Raw genomic sequence first — 19,565 nt, 5'->3', positions numbered from 1 at the left:
CCCATTACTTATGAGGGAAGTCGCATCCGTCCCATCGCAAGCACCTACAATGTCATGATCACATTGGTTTACCCTTTTTTGGTAGTTCAACGGACGGTCGCCCCTCCAACAAGAAAAGGTAGAAATATGGAAACTTCTCTGCCATTTAGATCGGAGAATTTATAGAGGAAATCGGGTTTTAAATTTCCAGAAACCACACGATTATATAGCCACAGGGAATACGCCGCGCCTAAAATCATCCCAAGCGCAGCTAATGTGGCTACTAAGCTATTTCTTTGGAAAGCTCCTACTAAGATTAGAAATTCCCCGATAAAGCTGCTAGTGCCGGGTAAACTCATATTGGCTAAAGTGAAAAAGAAGAAAATGGTAGAGAAATTCGGCATGGTGCTCACTAAACCTCCATAATATCTAACAAGTCGAGTCTTATGTCGGTCATATAGAACACCAACACATAGAAAACGGGCTGAAGAAACCAGTCCATGACTTAACATAAGTAAAATGCTACCTCCAATTCCCTGTATGTTCGATAGAGCCTAATATTCCCCCAGAGTACGCCGCTTACCCCCCGAACCGTACAAGATAGTTACCACCTATCATACGGCTTTCTAACTCCACTTCTTTTTCTGGTCGTTCCGCTCTGTCGGATCGATGGTAGTCTCAGAGATCTGGTAACCTCCGACATTTTTGACAACACGCTTCCTGCTTCCGTTTTGAGTTGCGCATCTTTCTCCCCGGGGCATACTATAGTATCACATCGTAGACCCCCACCCCAACTCTATCTTCCTTATCAGTGAACCGGAACATAGTGCATAGGTACTCTTCGATGCTGCGAGGACGAGACGAGGTGACATACTACGATCACGCACTGAAGTTCTGCCCTTCGGCTCGGCATATGGAACCTCTCAGCTGCTCCCTCGGGATAGGTAGGCCCACCCCCCCTTTCCCGAGAGGCGGCCGGGCTGTGTTTCCCCTGCGGCCACCCAGTGGCGGCAGAAAACAAAAAAGGGTGGGCTCCGCGCGGTTCGCGTTTTATTGTAAAAAGAGAGCTTTTCATTCTCTTATAGAAGCCCGCGCCCATGCGGGTAAAGCCCAGCGAAGCTGCAGGGAGCACTGAGCAATGGGGGGATGAGGGCGACTCCGCCCACGGGTTGGACCACACCACAGGCAAAAGTGCTTCCACGGCAAGAGAAGGGTGACCGGAACAAGAAAAGGGAGCTAGTCGTTGGAGGGAAGACAAGGCTCGTTCCGTGTGACTCCACAGAAGAGTACGCGCGCTAGAAAAGGCAGCCAGCTTAAAAACGCTAGCTAGCTACTTTTGTAGCCTTATTTAGTTTGGTTGCCTACGCTTGCTCTCCGGCGCGCTACGACAACACCCCCTGCTTGCTTCTTTCTGTTCGATGCGGAGCTCGCAGCCTCCCCACCCTTGCTTAGCGTTCCACTTGTGATCCTGGAGGATTTGGAGAAATGCGCCCGACCATGAAGAATGGATTTTGTATTTTCTTTCATGTGAACGGCCCTATCTTGTAAAGAATAGTTTTTCGTGCTATAGACCACGTTGAGAAAGACCAACCAACAACACAAATAAAGACCGTTCCATTTGGGTACCTCGAAAGGGAGGTGCTCCTTATGATGCTACGGACGGCTGTCCGAAGTGCATGCAATGACGGGCTCGGATAGGATAGGATTGTGCGCGCCGGGCCCTTCGGGTGTCCATATTTGGCCGACCTTAGCGTATATACTATGTTATGGTTATGCAGCCGTAATATTTTGATACCTTCCACCGCTGTTACGCCAGAAATCTAAGGTTCCACACGAGCTCCTATTCTGCAGCGTGGTGGCAGGACCGCTAGGGGATTGGCTCCGGGTGTAGGTAGGGTCAAATTCGCAGGGGTCATGCAAATACATAGGCCCCTTCCCTTCTGCCGAGTTGTTTAGAAGGCGCTTTCCGTTCTACGGTCCCTCGGAGCGAAGGGTTAGGCAGGTAGTACGGGCCCTCTGACTTCCAGCTATGTGCTGTGTGCGACTCCCGCGAAGCGAATGAAGGGAAGCTCTTCGAGCTTTCTCCGCCATCGGCTTATGTAGTGGTCGGCATTCCTACGTGCTCCGACTGATCCCCACTGGAGATTATATGAGGGGTCTTGGAAACTGTCGTGACGCTTTGGTGACGAAGGTCACCGGGGTGACTATGGAAGGATTCCGTGGTAGTCTCTGACTCCCTCCAACTCAATCAATATCAAGAACATGTCGTGAGCATGGGGGTTTGGCCGACTACTAAACTATTGGCTAGGGCTTTTCTAGTTATAGCTTCTATAGTGAGTGGCCCTTCCGCTTTGATCTAGTTGTAGTTTGTATTGTACTAAATTGAACACATATCAAAGAAAGGCGATCAATCAATAAGTAGTTGCCCTTCTCCGGCCTGGGAAAAGCAGCGAACTCGTTAAACAAGGGGCTTTTTTATTCATGGTCGCTACTGTTGTATTGTATATTGTCGGGGGAAGCTACTGCTTCTACGACAGCTCCGCTCCTCGTCTTGCTTCTACTTTGCTTGTTTGCGCGAAGGCTTAGAGTCCTTTTCGCTAGGTCCAAATTCGTCAAAGCGAAAGATCTGATCCAACGGAAATCCCGCATATTGAGCGCAGCTGATATGTGGCTACTAGGCGCGATCATCCCGCATGCCATAAAAAATACTTCTTTTTTTTATGGCCCGTCATATAAAGATAGAATAGATATGGATAGAGAGACATTCTATTGATTCGCGAAATGGCTCGTTGATCCAAATGAATCATTCTTCTGGTCTCTCTCTGCCCCCCCGCCCCAAAACTTACCCACGACACAGCGCCCATTCGTTTCGCGCGCGGGAAGGCAACGAAGTTCAGTTCAAAAGACCGCAGCGGAGTGGAGCAGCCGCGACACGAAGTTCCTTACCTTAGCTGGATCTCGCTGGTGCCACCTAAACGGTAGGTATAGGCGGCGGATGTCTGACGTTTGGAGTTGTCGTTCGTGCACCTGTCCCCAATAGAAGAATGAGTGATCCCTTCCCCTGCGCATCATGGCCTTACCACTAGGTACCCGATGGCCAGCGGGGGATTCGGTATAGCAGCTCACGTTCGTTTGCGCTTCGCGTTCCCGCTGGACTGGACACGTGTTAGCTGTAGGAAGTATGGTTACGAAAGTGACTTCGGTTCGCCAGTTCAGGCTCAACTCCTCGCTTTACGTTAGCGGACTTACAGGTCGGGCCGGGGCTCCACGCTCTTTCTTTCTGTGTGGGACGATGCCGGGGAATGTGTCGAGGCGGCGAACAACAACAAGACAACTAACTACATTTGCTTTTTCCCTCCATGAGATGAGCCAGTGCATTGGACCGATGGATAATAGAACTGAGCTGGCCAAACGCTTGGGCGCTCTACATACGATGTAGAAAAAATAAGATACATATCGATTTCTTTCTGATGGATCCAGAATAGATAGATATCTTGTATCATCAATAGATAGAAAGAGGTCAACCCTTATTATTGATAGAAAACCTTTTGATCTATCAGAACAGATCAGGCCATCTATCAATCGATTTGAATCATCTCGCTTTTCGTTCATTTCAGCCACGCCATAATAGCCGCCACAATAAGAAAGAAGCAAGCGAAACAGCTAGAAGCGCTCGCTTCGCCGCGCCCAACAATTCTTATTCACGGGAAAGCCAACCGAAAGATTCGATTTGGACTTCGTAGAGCCGGTGCTGCTGCTGTCTGCGTAGGGCCGTCCCCCACTCCCATCCCGGGGCGCTAAGGGGTTTTGTTTTAGGAACAGACGGCGGTGTTTTGCTGACGCCTCGAATCGACGCTTTTGTTGTGACATGCTAAGTTTTCTCCCCTATTGCTAGTAGGTTGATGGGTCGCACGCCCGGCACACATGTTTTGGCCTTGCTTGTGTGTCCATAACTCAAAATAGGTGACCTAACGGCCGCCGCCCGACTAAACATACCAATAGTCACCAAATTCATATGGGCTACTGAGGAGTAGGCAATGATCTTCTTAAGATCGAGCTGTCTTAAAGTGGTCAAGGAAGTATATATTATAGCAATCGCGCTTAGAGTATAAATGAAAGGAGTGAAACAAAGTGTCGCCTCGGGAAACATGGGTATGGAAAATCTTAAAAACCCGTAGGTTCCCAATTTTAAAAGAATTCCAGCCAAGATGACGGATCCAGCCGTAGGTGCCTCTACATGGGCTTCGGGTAACCAAATATGAACTGGTACCATAGGCACTTTGACGGCAAAAGAGGCGAAAAAAGCAATCCATAGAAGGATTTGGCGCCGCTCACTAAATTCAGTGGTTAATAAAATTTGTAAATCGGTGGTTCCTGTTTGGAGAAGAATCAACAGAATAGCTAATAGCATAAAAACAGATCCTAGTAAAGTATATAGGAAAAACTGATATGCTGCCTTGATCTTTCTTTGTCTCGAACCCCATACCCCTATAATGATGGTAGAGTCAGGGGTGGCCCCAAAGCGGAATTGACCAGTGGTAGTTGGTCGAAGCTCCAGTGGGTAGCCACTCCCTTCTCAGGGAACCGTACGTGAGACTTCCGCATCATACGGCTCTGTCCCGAGCTTCCGTCGTCGGCCCTTGTCATTAGACCACTATGCTTGTCTTTTCCGCCTTTACTCTCGAATCTTTTGCTTCTCGGGTGATGGCGAACAATGCTGCTTGCGTAGCGGGAGATGCCCGCCCGTCGTTTAGGCCTGCTTCCTGCCCGAAAGAAGGCTAGCCGGACTAGTGGTAGGGGACCCGACCGTAAAAAACCCTACCCTATTCTCGAACCCTCTGCCGAGCTCTACCCTACTCGCATTTATTTGGAAGGGGGCCAAAGAAATGTCTCCACCTGCCTGCAGTGGCGGGGCGGCTTTTTTTTAATAAGACCTGGACGATTGTCCCTACCCTCGGTAGCTTACGAGTTTACGTCCATCCCTGGTCGGGTATAGTTTCCTTTATTTTTATCCCTTGTAGCCGTTACCCGAATTCGCGCTAGTGTGTCCACACCCCCCCTGACTTGACGAGGAATTCATTCTCGCGAACAAACACACCCCCTACACACACCTAGGAGCACCCCTTCCTGCATATCCATACAAGACCTGAGTAGGCGGGTCGAGGTCCTACGAGGTACCCACTACTCGGAGTACCCTCCCACCAAAAAAAGATGTGTGGTTCGGTGGTTCGACCAGAAATGCTATGCTTACGCACAAGACTACCCCTCTTCCCGAAAGCTTCGCAGGGACCTTTACTACTTTATGACGACGGGGGACCGCCCGTAGGGGGTTTACTGCACAAGGCCCCTGCAGAGGAAAAGCTTGATCCCAGCGAATAGAAGATGCTCAGCTCCGCACAACATAGGGATTGGCACGCTTTCGGAAAGAACATAGAATAGTAGAGGATCCAGCATGCAGGACACGGCGATCATTAGAAATTCACGAATTAGAAATGCTGTAATATACTCTTTCCCAAAACTTCTCATACCAGACCAACCCACTGAAATGCAAATAGGGATCAGAAATGTGGTCAATATCACGAAGAATAATGAAAGACCGTCTATACCCATATACAAATGGATGTTTTCATAAGGAAGCCATCGAAGGCTTTCCACAAATTGAGATTTGGCCGTAGAAGGATCGAATTGTATCCGAGGAACAGGGGGATACAAAAAAGTAATAAGAGAAACGCACAGACCAATCAATCGTATCGGTCTTATTGAAGAATTTGGAATGAAAAGAGGAGTAATGCTTCCTAGCACGGGACAGAGAATAGGACCACTTAGATCGAAATAGCATTCACAGAAATGCTCTAACATAGAGTAGAATTGAACATTGAAAAGATTAGTTGACAACAGTCAATCAAAAGATGGGGCGCCAAATTACTAAACAATAGGGGTCTTTCTGTGCAAGTCAGCTGAACATCGTAATTGATGAGTGAGTAGGTGGGTTAGGTGCACCCCTCGCCCAGTGGGAAGTCATGAGGCTAGCCCCCCCCCCCCTGAATGAAGAAGTAGTGGGGCCCCCTGCCCGCCCACGTATGCGCCTTTATTTAGATTCTAACTAAATATTCTACTGAACTTTATCCGGGAATCTTTCTAAAGAATCCATCTGGCAAAACGAAATTTGTCGATTTCAATCTAAGGTGCACCTTGCCTTTTTCAGGTAGCTTTGTTACGCCTATTCAGCTAGGTGGGGCATTGGTCATAGCCGAAGTCGAAGGGAAAAAATAAGGTAATGAGATGATGGTGCCATCAAGAAGTTTTCGATGAACGTAGTAGCGGCCAAAAATGAAACTCTTGCATGAAAGACCGGATTTGACGCAAGATGAATGGCGTTGGGGTTTTTCAAATGAAACCCACGATCAGAAAGTCACCAACGGAGCCATACAATCTATCTAGTAGTGTGCCATGGCACGGTACTCCGCTTCGGCAGTGGAAGGAGCAACTGTCTATTGCTTTTATCTCATCCAAGATAGTGTCTCATCTCCCCATAAAATAGATAAGCCTGTAGTTGAGCACCTATCTGAAGGCCCAATCGGCATCAGTAGTTGCATGCAACTCTAAAGAAGACGATGACGGAAAAAAGGACGGCTCGAGAAAAGGTACCTCGAATATATCTAAGAATCCGATGAACTGCTGCAAAGTGAACTGACCGGGGGGCAGCCATGAAAGGGTGACTTTCTTAGGAAAAGCCATCTGGGCAAGAGATCGTCAGATAAACCAAACCGCCGACCTACTGTCTGTACTGCGTCGGATCAGATAATGGTGAGCCATCAGTCGGACGAAGTTTAACGTAAAGCTCCAAGGGAGTGTCAACAGTCTTCTCATCATTGAGTTAAGCTCAAGTGATCAAGTCATGACGTTATTTGATCTGAGATACCAAATATCCACGAGGAGAATGTGCGACCTCCAAGCCAAGAAAAGGCTTAGGGCGCGTCAGCGCCTTCATAGCAAATAATTGATGAAGGCGACACTTGATCAGCGATATGGTAACGGAGTAATCACCAGTCAGTTTGATATCATCAACATACAACAACAGAATAGCACGTCCTCGAGGATAAACTGATACGAACATGGCCGAATCATGATCACTCCGAGCAAACCCTGCCTGGATAACATAACCACTGTGCTGAACTTCAAAAACCGACGCTATCGGGGCTTGTTGAGACCATAGATCGCTTTGCGTAAAGGACAGACAAGAGAAGAAGTCAGAAGGGCAGGTTCTCTTTCATCCGTCTTTCTTAGGTGCGCATCTCCATCTACTAAAAGTAGGGGTGGTTGCCATAGATAGATTGGGTCATTCGTAACCTGAGCAATAACCGATGCTACTACAGCAATAACGGAAATAACCGATGCTACAGCAGAAACTAAAGCTATACGTGGCGGCCCCACAGGCAGCTTTGTTTAACAAGCATCACCCTTCCTTTCTTTTCAAATGCTTCCTCAGTCAATCAGCAGCTTATTCGATTCCTATTCTTATTAAACAGCTGATATAGATGGTGGGAACAATGAAGCAGATTCTTCATCTGTAGGTTGCAATCCGTATGATTTCTTTTCTCGATCTCCTGCTTGTGTTTCACCTCGCACCTAAGCATCACGTTCCTAGGGACAGAGACATCTACGCTCTAAGGCAATCATAGTACTACCAGCATGGTTACATCGTTCTGCAGGCAAGCTTCAACTTCAAAGTCACCTGATTTGGCACCAGCCAAAGAAGTAGGAACAGCAGCTGGGGAAGCACCATTACCATCCATGGGATGCTTTGTGAACAGCCCCCTCTGTTCAATACCGATACCTGTCAGATTCCATAGCTGATGAATCTCTTTCTTTTTCCACTCTTTCCCCGTCACGCAAGACGCTTTTCTGGCACAAACCTAGTAGTTATTTGTCCTGCTGATCTTGGGTGAACTGATGACACTGATGCTCCAAGACCAAGAGTTTTCACAGCCAAAGCTATTGAAGCTGCTCCCTCCCATGAATCACAGCTTTCTGGACGCACTGCTTGAACACCATGGAGCAAGATAGAGAAAAAAACTCCTATCCCAGTTGATCGAGCTGAACCCACCCACCACCGGGCAGGTGCATCAGCCTCTTCTTTCTAGTTTCCGACAGGGCTACCCGCACTAGCCTCTGACCTCTGCTCCAAAACCTGAACTTCACAGATCCGAAGCCTAAACCTTCACTACTTCCATCACTTCACAGAGCAGGTCTTGTTTTCAAACTTGCTTTCGGGTTAAGTGCAGAAAATCAATTGAATATTCCTGTCATTGAGGATCTATTAGATGAGCTACATGGTGCACAACTGTTTTCCAAACTTGATTTGAGATCAGGTTATCATCAGATAAGAATGAGAAGAGAAGACATTCCAAAATTTTAGGACATATTTTTGTCATTATGAATACTTAGTGATGCCATTTGGACTCACTAATGCACCTGCTACCTTCCAATCTTTAATGAATCATGTTTTTGCTCCGGAAATACCTTTTGGTATTCTTTGATGATATTCTGATATATAGCAAGACCAAACAAGCTCATCTCAAGCATCTAAAGTTAGTCCTAGACATTCTAAGGTCATAAAAACTATATGCTAAGATTAGCAAATGAAGTTTTCCTGTCCCTCAAGTGGAGTATTTAGGGCATGTTATCTAAGGATAGGGTCTATCTACAGACCCCCACAAAATAGTTGCCATCAAAGAATGGCCAACACCTAAGACTATCACTCAGTTGAGGAGTTTTCTTGGTATGGCTGCAGAAAAAGAAGATTTGTCAAGAATTATGGGATAAATTCTAGGCCACTTCATGACTGTCTAAAAAAAGAATCATTCCAGTGGTCAGATGCTCAAATTGAGGCCTTCACAACATTGAAGAATTGCCTGGTCACTGCTCCTGTTATGGCTTTGCCTGATTTGACCCTACCATTTACTTTTTAAACAGATGCATCAGGTCAAGGTATTGGTTCTGTCCTCATGCAACAAGGCAGACCAATTGCTTATTTCAGTAAAACCCTTGGACCCAGAAATGCAGCTATGTCAACTTATGATAAGGAGAAGCTTTAGCTATTTGTGAATCCTTGAAGAGATGGCGCCACTACTTTCTTGGTTCCCAATTCTTTTATTGATCAAAACTGATCAACAGAGCCTTAAATACATCACAGAACAAAAAGTCTCTGAGGGCATCCAGCACAAGCTTATGTGAAAATTGCTTGAATTCAATTACAAGATTGAATACAAAAAAAAGAAAACAAGGTTGCAGATGCTTTGAGCAGAAGAGATTCTCTTATGATGGCAGTCACTGCAGTTACTCCTGCTTGGGCTTCAACTGTAGAAACCAGCTACACTAATGATGATCACTGCAAATCTCTACTTGAGAAGCTCACTGTATCAGCCAATGCAGAACCCCCTTATACTCTTCATTCTGGCATTTTGAGAAATAAAGGAAGAATATATGTGGGATCAGATGCTGTTCTTAAACACCAAATCATTGATTCACTTCACAACTCTCCCATAGGAGGCCATTCAGGCATTGTGGCTACTTATCAAAGGGTAAAAAAGCTATTTGATTGGCGCCAGGCCAGGAGATTGAAACTTTTCTACATGAGTGTGCAGTTTGCCAAAGAGTCAAGGGAGAGCATTGCCACTACCCTGGTCTCCTAGATCCACTGCCATTACCTACTTCTGCTTGGACTGACATCTCCCTGGATTTCTTTGAGGGTCTTCCCAAATCATTGGGCAAAGAAGTCATATTGTTGGTGGTGGACAGGTTCACTAAATATTCTCATTTCATTCCCCTTGCTCACCCTTATACAGTACAATCAGTCTCTCATGCTTTCATGAATAATGTTTTTAAGTGGAATGGATTGCCAAAGTCAATAGTCTCTGATAGAAACTGGATATTCACAAGTAACATGTGGCAGGCCTTCTTCAAAGCACTGCAAGTGAAATTGAGGTTTAGCTCTGCCTATCACCCACAATCAGATGGCCAGACAGAACGTGTGAATCCGTGTGTGGAAAATTACTTGCGTTGCATGGTTTTTCAGCAACCAAGGAAGTGGGCTAGTTTGGATCAAGCAAATGCCACTTGGGAGGATGCCGACTTCATCAAAGGTCTCTTTCCGGAGTTCTATACAGCTCCTATTCGTGGTTGGTGCCCTAATTCCAACACTTGACAATGCTTTGGGGGAGGTATTGTCATATCTGAAGATTACTGTACCTAACTCTCGATTGAATTCAGAGTGCTGCCTTTACTTCATCTGCCGTGAACGGAGCCAAGAGGCTTGCGTTCATTTCTTCAGTTACTCGCCTGTTTACTTTCCCCAGTAGCCCAGGGTCGGGAGCTAGGACTTCTGAGGTGAACAGTCCCTCAAAGTAACCCTGTATCAGAGATGCTAACTGGTCATTACCTTCGATCATGTTGTCGTTTGAGTCATTCAGAAACTTTATTATGTTCTTCTTTTTTCTCCGTTGCAAAATGATGTGATGAAAGAAGCTCGTATTTCAGTCTCCATGGCGGAGCCAATTAGCCCTTCCTCTTTGCAGCCATTAATCCGAGTGCAAACTCTCTCAATTAACTGTTGGAAGCAGTCGCTCCTATCCACTCCTACCAGGGAGGGGAGCCCCAAGTATTTGTCAGTGAGCGATTCGGTGACAATATTCAGCAGGTTGCATACCTCTTGTCTGTCCCCCCTATCTGTCTAAGGGTCCTTGGTAAAACTCTCTTCATTGAAGGCAGTACGTGGGTATCCATCTTATCTACGGTCTGCGGGTCATCCACATGACCAAAACAAAGGGTACGAAAGAAGTGAAACCGATATATCTGTTGAAGGCGATCCCACCGGTCCTATTTATTAAGTTGCAATGGCGAGTATCTTTGGACCCCAAAGAGTTGTATAAGTTGGAAAATGGAGATTTGCCTGTGGCATTGGCCGTTGGGCAGCTAGCTATTGCATTTGAAGGCTCCACAGAAAGAACCCGCAGGTACTATTACGACAGGTGGCTTCGAATCCAGTTTGTTAGTCGTTTGCATCTCGGTTAACAAAAATAAGCTGGAATCCCTCCATTCGTAGATCAATCAGCTAAAGTTGTTAAAACAATGCCCCGGTAAAAAGGTAGCAGAAGGTCGTTCTTTCTTACTCTAAGTTGCACTCAGGTGCTGCCGTTTTAGAGCTAGGCGATATTCTCTGTGTAAACCAGTATCGTATCTGTTCGATATGGACCATTCTATAAGTATAGTCATTTCAGTCTTCCTCAAAGGATCTCCGATCTATTGTGCAACCTTCCCTTCGAAACCCACCCCACACGAATACTTCTACCCCTTATCACAGCTCCAATGCCCACAAGCATCTGTCTCTAGCACAAATCTTTTACTGAAATCAGGGAGAACCAACACAGGGGCCTCAATTAAAGCTTGCTTGAGAACATCAAAGGATTGCTTTGGCTTGTCCACACAAATGGTACTCCTTTCTTTAACAAGTTCGTGAGAGGTCTCCTAATTATGTATATACAGGATGAGTCACATCTTGACCGGAGCCATGCGGAGCACAAAAAGTGAAGAGAAAGGATTTGTTCACCACTTTAAGCAAAAAGATAGAAATGAAAGCTGTTCCCATAAAATGAGATTAGATCCCGCAAGTGAGCTATTTATACCGAAGCTTACAAGAAGCAAAGTTGAAACGGGAGCTTTCCCACAACGGCATCCAACTCTTCTCTTCCGTAAGCAAAGGGGCTTTCAACGAGATAGGGAGCTGTACAATTTCACCCGTGGGTGGGGCTGGCTACGCTTGCTAGATTGGACCAAATATACGTGTCCTACGCTAGGCGGAATCGTTGTTTCACTCCTCCAAGCGTTCCTTGCCAATGGGTAAAGCCTTTATCTATCACTTCGGTCAGAGACATATTAATTACCTTTTTTATCCTTGGACCCTTGAAAGCTCGCTTCCCTTCCTGAACTGAGGGAAACCGGTGCCTGAGAGATCCGTTATCTGCAGTCTCTGAGCTTGATTGCACATCTTTTCCTGCTCATACATGTGTTTTTGCACGCTTGAGACCTCCTCTTTCGCTTGGCTATCCAAGGAAAGATGTCTTACGAGGTGGGTTGGACAACGTACGTAGTGAGCCTGCTGCTATCAGTGTGAAGATGAGCATCTATCTTTCTTTTCAGGATTTAGTGTGTGTGTGCTTGTTCTTAAGGGAACGTGCAAATCACCCAATCATATCAGGATGGATCCAATGGGTGTGATTTTTGTCTGTATTGATCACTTACCCATGCTATAAGAAGAAGGGCTTCATGGAAGAGTTTGGGGTCCAAAGCCACACCTTCTTACCCCCATAGGAACAGAGGTCAGGAGCTGCCGGCAGGGCGCTGCATTCAATCTGACTGATGGCTCAAGATAAGTACGAGACGTACTTGAGATAGAAAATTTATGTATTTCGCTATTTCGAATACCTAAACTGCTGCTAACAAGAATAAGTACGGAGAGATTGGATCTCCCTGGCGTAGTCCCTGAGAAGGTTTGAATTCCTCAAGACGCTCCCCATTGAAAAGAACCGAGAAGGTAACTGAAGTCACTAACCTCATCACCATAGAAATCCCACCTTCGCTGAAAAAAAGTGGGCTGGATAGCCGTCCGGGCCAGGGGCCTATCAGGGTACATCTTAAAAAGGTCACACTTCAGAACCAGTAAAGGGCCCAGTCAATTGCTCATTCATTGCCTGAGATACTTTTCGAGGAACTGTCGACAGAACGAACATCCTCCATTCTTTCAGTACCTTCAGCAGTATAGATATGTTTAAAGAACTCATTCGTCATCCCACTCATCTCCTCTGAAGGGACAACGAAGGATTGTCTGAAGTAGGACCTATTCGTAGCTCATTTCAAATGGGCCAAAGAAACTAGGGCCACAGAGACCCCCCCCCCCTGTGTCATGAAAAGAGACACTTTCGGTAGTCACAAAACCCTATTTTAAGAAATAAGTCATTAGATCCCGTATCAGCTATAGCAGTGAAGTTCTCATAAGCTTTCATCATGTTGAGCTTTAGTGCACACACCTGATCATCTCGTGCCTCTTATATAGTTTCTAGTTTAGGAGTCCGAGCTGGAAGAACAAAAGGTGGAGCTCCGCCCTAGTGTTACCCTTTGCCTCGCTCTTTAGAGGCATGAGTGGTCACAACTCGACGTAGTCTAGCAGTTCTATTTGGCGCACAAATTGCGTATAGCAAAGTTGAAGAAGGCATTCTAGGAGCTAAAGGCGTCTCACTCGTCTCTCATTCGCTCGATGCTTAAGTACTGGTTTGCTTCTACGTCTATGGTTGAACTTGAAGGCCTCGGATTCCGAAACCTGTAGAGCTTGCACGGTGAAGAACAAGTACGTACTTCATACGAAGAAATGGTAGTCGGACTCCTCTGGTTTTCTCCACAGTAGGAGTAAGCATAATCCTAAAGCCGGCCCAATGGGCTATATTTCTTTAGAGTACTCAAAAAGTATGCTTTTGTCGGAGGGAGATTGCCGGGTCTATGTAGAATAGAGAAGCAGCAAAAGAAAATAAATTGAGTAGCCAAAGGCCTCGTGCACAGTATGGAAGGAAGAGGAAAAATGCACGGTACGCAATGTATGATGATGAACGTATGGAGTTAGTTCGGTGGGTTGGTTGGGGAGTAGGGCCAGGGGGAGAAACTTGTCCCTTCTTGATGGCGAGTATATGCTTCGATCGATTCTTGTGCTCCCTATGCGCGTGTTCTTGATCACCGAACAAGTTACAAAATAAGTTTATGCGCTCCTATCCTTGTTCTTGTGAGTCCTTGTGAAGCTACATTGGTGATGGTTGGTGGTAGATGTGGATTACCAGCGAGCTCTGGATGCTACTCTTAGGGATATTATTAATGTGCTTTTTTGCTATGGTTAGTCATGATTACTGATCAGTTGAGCAGTTCTTTTGAATGTACCAATTTTATTTTTTCATTTATTTGTTTCCCCCCATTTGAAACAGGGCTCAAGTCGCTTCCTGAGATGCATTTCACACCTGACTCACCTCCCACGCCTAAAATGTCTCCAGGTAAACGTTTTTCTGCTTGTCTAGTAATTCGGTGAATCTGCGGCCACTAATGCCATTCAGAGACTCTTGGCCATTTCGGCTTTCGCACCATATGATCCCTGCTCATCTGCCCACAACAAAACGGAATTTTTTTATTTTCACTTGCGGTGTTCTCTCCATTTCTTGTTATATGCTGCTATAGGGCTATAGGAATACAGATTCAAACTTGATTGTATGATAAAACTGATTATTGATTCAATTCTTCTACTCGCAGCATCTGTTCTATTAACTTGTAACTGCCTACTAATTACAGTATCGAGTGTCCTGGTGATGCGGATGCTATATATATAGTCTTCTCAAACTCTGAGTGCACAGATCTGTTAAGTTGTAACTGTACCTTCTAGTTTTTTAACCTGAGCAATCGTTGATCATCTCATCCATTTGATCGTTTGAACACTGGAATTAATATCTTTGCGGAATCGTTGATCATACTTCGTGTGTACTAATTGAAATCAGTTGTGCATGTCCGTGCTGCTGCCGCCCCAGGACAAGTGAAGTGCCCCCGTCGACTATGGAGGAGCTTTCGACGTCCGTGCCGCGCGATCGGTCGGGATCGGTGGCCTTCAGTTCCTGCCGGATTTCCCTTGTGACGTTAGTCCTCGCAACAGCAGCTGCAGCCTTGATCACGTTGCTGTTCTGATACATGCTTGTCTGACCTCGCTCTTGAACTTGTGCATGTCTGCTTCGTCTTTCTTGATCGGTTCCTCGTGTTGCATACAATGAAGTGGTGTCATGTGATGCTGGGCATAATCTCTGAAAACTCCTGACTGGTTCGGTGTGGTTTTGTTTATTCAACACCAATTGCCTTAGCTTTCTTTTTTTGAAGGAGACAGAGAAGAGAGTAGCTAGATTTCTTTTTCTATTTTGATTTACAAATGGTCCGGTTTTATTTCAAAATGGTCCGTACTTTTCGATCTTTGGGCTTATTAAGCTTAAGAATCTTACTTAATAGGAGAAAATAGCCTCCTAAACATATGGCTAGCAACTGGTTCACCAGGAGTACGCAAGAAAGGCAAAAACACTACGAATTATTGATTTAGGAATGGGAATGGGCTAGAACCCTGGGTTCTTCCTTATATAATTAATGGTCTTTTCATTCTAATACTCTATCCGAGAGTTCTCAGTATTTAGCAAAGTTGTTCCTATCTAACGGATAAAAACAGGATCAAATGACAAAGACATTGTTTGTGGAGAAAGAGGTGGCTTTTCCCGGATGAAATGAAACATTTGATTTGTGTAACAGGAGAAAGATTTCCCACTCCTTAGCCATAAAGATATGTGGCCATGAAAAAGGGAGGGGATTCAGTGGAACAGGATTGGCCGGGCGGTAGAGTCGTGGAAACACTTGTTGATTCCTATTTTGGACCATAGCTCCATGGAACAATATGCTACTGCGGAAACATGGAAGAATTGCAATCTTAGATCAAAACACTATGTGTGGAAAGCTTGATAAGGGTCAGTTACTTGTACATTTGATTAGTATGAGCCACTCACATCGTTTTTTAAGGATAGGTGGGAGTAGGACCCTACAATAAAGAGCAGATAGCCCACATGAATCATGGGAATAACAATACGAGGCCTTTGACGAGTAAAGGAGAAATGCAAGATTTGGATCCGCGATTTCAACAAGTAGTTCGTGCTTCGTCGGCAGGGGAGACTATAGGCCATGAAAACCCACCCCTGGTATCTCCACCTGTGGATTGAGAGTCAAAAAGTGTGAATTTCGTATGTCCCGCTGGCACACGATTTCGATTACTTTTCTGGTTTCCCGTTTCGGAGATCCGATAATGGAATGCTAAATCGATATCTGGGGTCGAGCCAGGGTACTTATCCTCCCGTCTATAAATCAATGACCAATAAAAGACCAAAGCGGTGATAAATCAAGGGGCGGACAGGAGCAGCATCATAGCTAGGAACAGGTGCTGCACCGTAGCTAGTAGGAAGAAGTACAGCATAGCTACATTCCCCATAGGGTTGGCGCCCCTCTTCTCCAATACAAATTGAATCATAGCAAGGGCTAAGCTATCTTAAAACCTACTATCAATCTGTTTATAGAACTCAATACTACTATCCATGAGATCATCATAACAAAAACTAGAATTGCCCAGCGAAATAGGAATAGAAAGAAATCCAGGGTAACTTGTATCATGAGATGGGTCCATTCCAATTGGAATTCCGTACGGCTACAACTCTTTTTAAACGAGTCGAAGTCCAGTCTTGTCACTTTCCCATCATCCCTTTCCGCATCGTCCTTCTCTATTGGGGGTTCCCAACACCTCAGCCAATTCGTGCAGCATCTTATTCAGGATCTCGGTGCTCCCAAAAGTTGTGAGCGACTCCAGGAACAAGACTCTGCCACCTATGTGCGTCACCGAATGAAGGAAGGAAAGAGCATGTCGTACATAAACCTGGATTTTTTCCATGTCGTCCGTATCTACGCACGGCACGATACATAAATCCTGCAACAGGAAGCACAATTTTGCTACTGGATCAACATCCACCGTCTTCTTCGGACTCAGACACAAGAACGAAACCGCCAAAAACATGAAACAGAACAAAGAGGAGTAGTACAGCAACTGAATCATAGTCTGACACCATCGATGGTTGGCTGTCGTGAGGAGGGTGCATTGCAGCAGTTGCTGGTAGGATTTTGGTGTTGCTATGTTCTTGCCGCAGATGATGATATATGTAGATGGGTGAGGTTTTGGACTCGAGATATTGCTGGGAGATCACATTTGCCGTCGCATTCCAAACAATTCGTGAGCCGTTTAGCTGGTTTAGTGGACATTTGCCTTGTTGATCAACTGTTTGGTATACCCAGTTCTGTAGAATTGTTTTGTGCCTGGAACTCCGAACGACCCTTATACTGTTTTGCTTTCTGCTGCTTCTTGTTCTGCTTTGCCGAGAGAATTTCACCTCTGTGGAATGCCCTATAGCTATATTTAGCTATATTACTCCTCTAGCTATATTTAGCTAGTTCACCGCTGTATACGACCAAGGTTTACACCTGAGAGTCGTAGTAAATCCTTGCATTCGTGAAACTGACCAGATGAGAACGAAACTGGTGGGAACAATCAACTATACGGCAGCTGCGAAGTTCTAGTTGGCTTCTGAAAATCAACTATGCTGAAATAGATTCTCTTTTGAGAGCCCTACATATACCGATCAAACATTCCATTTCAGACTTGTCTGCTTTACTATCTAATAAGTTTGATAGAAATCAAGGCGGGTATAGCTTCCTTTGATCCATACCGTAATATTCAAGCTGACTTTGTCAACTTATTCCCCTTTTTTCAGGTTGAATTGACAACGCTGTACTTTCTTCAACCATAGGAATCAGAATTTCGTAGGTAGAGGGGGCCAAGGTGCCAGAAACATGGATTTCATGGAAACAAGGTAATCCGTAGTTGGTAGCAGATGTTCCGCGGGATCAGATATCCTCCGTCTTGTCTCTGCATTCGAGGAATGCTTGTAGCTGTGCTAGGCGTGAGAAGAACTCTACAATACGATTTCTACGATTGGTACCAGATTGGAATTCATTCTTGGAACTCTCCTCTAGAGAATGGCCTGGCTAAAGAGAGTGATAGATCCATCATGTCGTGTGGAAACTAAAGCTAGGCGCCGCTATTCGTCCTCAGCCGTATTCTTATTCTGGGAAAAGGTATGGCTCGTTCTGGGAAACGATCAGTAGTAGTGGTGGATGGCAGGTATGGAAGGATCCCGGCAAGTTCCTATCTGAGATTACCACCGGCCCTGCCCTGAGCTGACTTCTTTGCTAGTAGTGAAGTGCGTTTTCACTTAGCTGGAAAAGTCCATAATCCGATTTGACCTCGGGAGCCTGTCCACGGATCTGATCAAAGTATGATTCCCTAGTGCCAAAAGTCCTAAAGCCTATGGCGCCAAGCATGGGGAGTCCGCGGAGAAGAAAAACTCTATTTCGCTATGGGCCAAAACTAGTGTTTTTCGGATTTCTAGTCTAGTTTAAGTGCTGGGCTAGAGAGTTCTCTTCCAGTATTCTTAGCTGACTGTCCGCTTGCTTGACTCGAACAAATAGCTTTTGTTTCCACAAGGCAGATCCCATTCCTCGAATGCAAAGGACAAGAAAGACGGATTCTGGCTGGAAGGAAGGGTTCTCGTATTGGTTCTTCTGGTGCGCTACTTCCTTGTGCTGTGCCAGATTGGAATTGGTATCGGAATCCTGGTTGGTAGAAGGAAGCTCGGGTATTGCTTATTGTTGAAAGCACTCGTTTGTTCCGGCTCGTGAGTTGAAAGCACTCGTTTGTTCTGGCTCGTGATGTGTCTGACGCATGCATAGAATCAAGATCTATTGAGACCAGGATGTTTGTTTCTTCCTCGAAACAAGAGATACGCTCTGGCTTATTTGCATTTGACCGGAGAACCTCACTTATCAACTGCCCTGGATTGGATCTACTTACGATTTGAGAAACTGGCTCCAGAACCCCTGTTTTTGATGCAGAATCGGTGGTTCCTTCTCTTTTTCGTGATTTCATCCATAAATCAATGGAAAGAGCACTTTATTCAGTGAATTGACACGTTCCTGATGCTTTTACAGTAGCAGCAGTCTCGGTAGCAGAAGTAGATCCGAGTGTAGATACTGGGATCATATCACCACTATTGACTATTTCAATTCATTCACATCTGCTCGTATCAATCGAAGTTTCCTATCAAGCAATCCCAGCAGCAATCAAGTTGGCACCCACTATATAAGATGCACTATTTCCTGATCTTGTCCCAAACCCAACTCGGCACTTTTAGACCTGGCCCTCCCTTCTCCGACAATATATGCAACCTTAAAGAAAAGAGACCACTCTCAGAACGACCCTTCGGAAAGCCCCACAACAAGCTATCCCAGAAGAAATTGTATAACTTGGCCAAAGTATTCACTTCCAGTTCCCTTTGCAATAAGATCACAGTAGATACTGTTTAGAAGGCTCACTCTCTCGTCTACAAAAAAGAGATGTGTGCTTACTTCTTGGAGATTGACTCCTGCCGGTAAGTGCACACCCTCAGTAGTATCTCTATAGACTTTATAGAGTATTTCCAATTGATAAATGATTTGTTCTTTAAGAACATCTTTGGATATATCAGTTACTTGTGTTTCAACATTAATAGCATTTATGTGATGGATCATCCGGCCAGCCCTAACGGCGACAAGAATAGCTATCGACAATGACAAACCCAATGAGACAATATACTCAAATAGAATCGTTTCCATAAAAATCTGCCATCATTTTTTTAGTCATACTTGTCCCTTAGCGGACTCACTCTTGTCTTGCTTCATCTAAGGAGTGATAAGTGCCAGGAGTCTGCCTCTAGCATCAATACATGTCCTAGTTACGAACAAAGAAGCGGTGTTGTCTCCTTAGCGTTAGCGGCCTTATGCCTATTTCAGTATACGCCCGTGTCAATATGTCTAGACTTACCTATACCCATGCT

At 45.4% G+C, this 19,565-nt stretch overlaps 1 protein-coding gene across 1 annotated transcript; it reads right to left on the bottom strand.

Annotated features, from left to right (window-relative positions):
- Nucleotides 1-103: 103 nt before the first annotated feature.
- Nucleotides 104-4,543, bottom strand: LOC123157525 (NADH-ubiquinone oxidoreductase chain 4-like; the record flags this gene model as incomplete). The annotated part of the gene is given in 2 exon segments (XM_044575814.1): nucleotides 104-526; nucleotides 3,964-4,543. Coding segments are annotated over 2 exon segments (1,003 nt in total), but the record flags the coding sequence as incomplete, so codon positions are not given.
- Nucleotides 4,544-19,565: the final 15,022 nt, after the last annotated feature.

The sequence above is a fragment of the Triticum aestivum genome, chromosome 7B (assembly GCF_018294505.1).
Source record: "Triticum aestivum cultivar Chinese Spring chromosome 7B, IWGSC CS RefSeq v2.1, whole genome shotgun sequence".
Classification (NCBI taxonomy): Eukaryota; Viridiplantae; Streptophyta; class Magnoliopsida; order Poales; family Poaceae; genus Triticum; species Triticum aestivum.
Note: the sequence above shows the minus strand (reverse complement) of the source record. Positions and strands in the feature narration are given on the sequence as shown.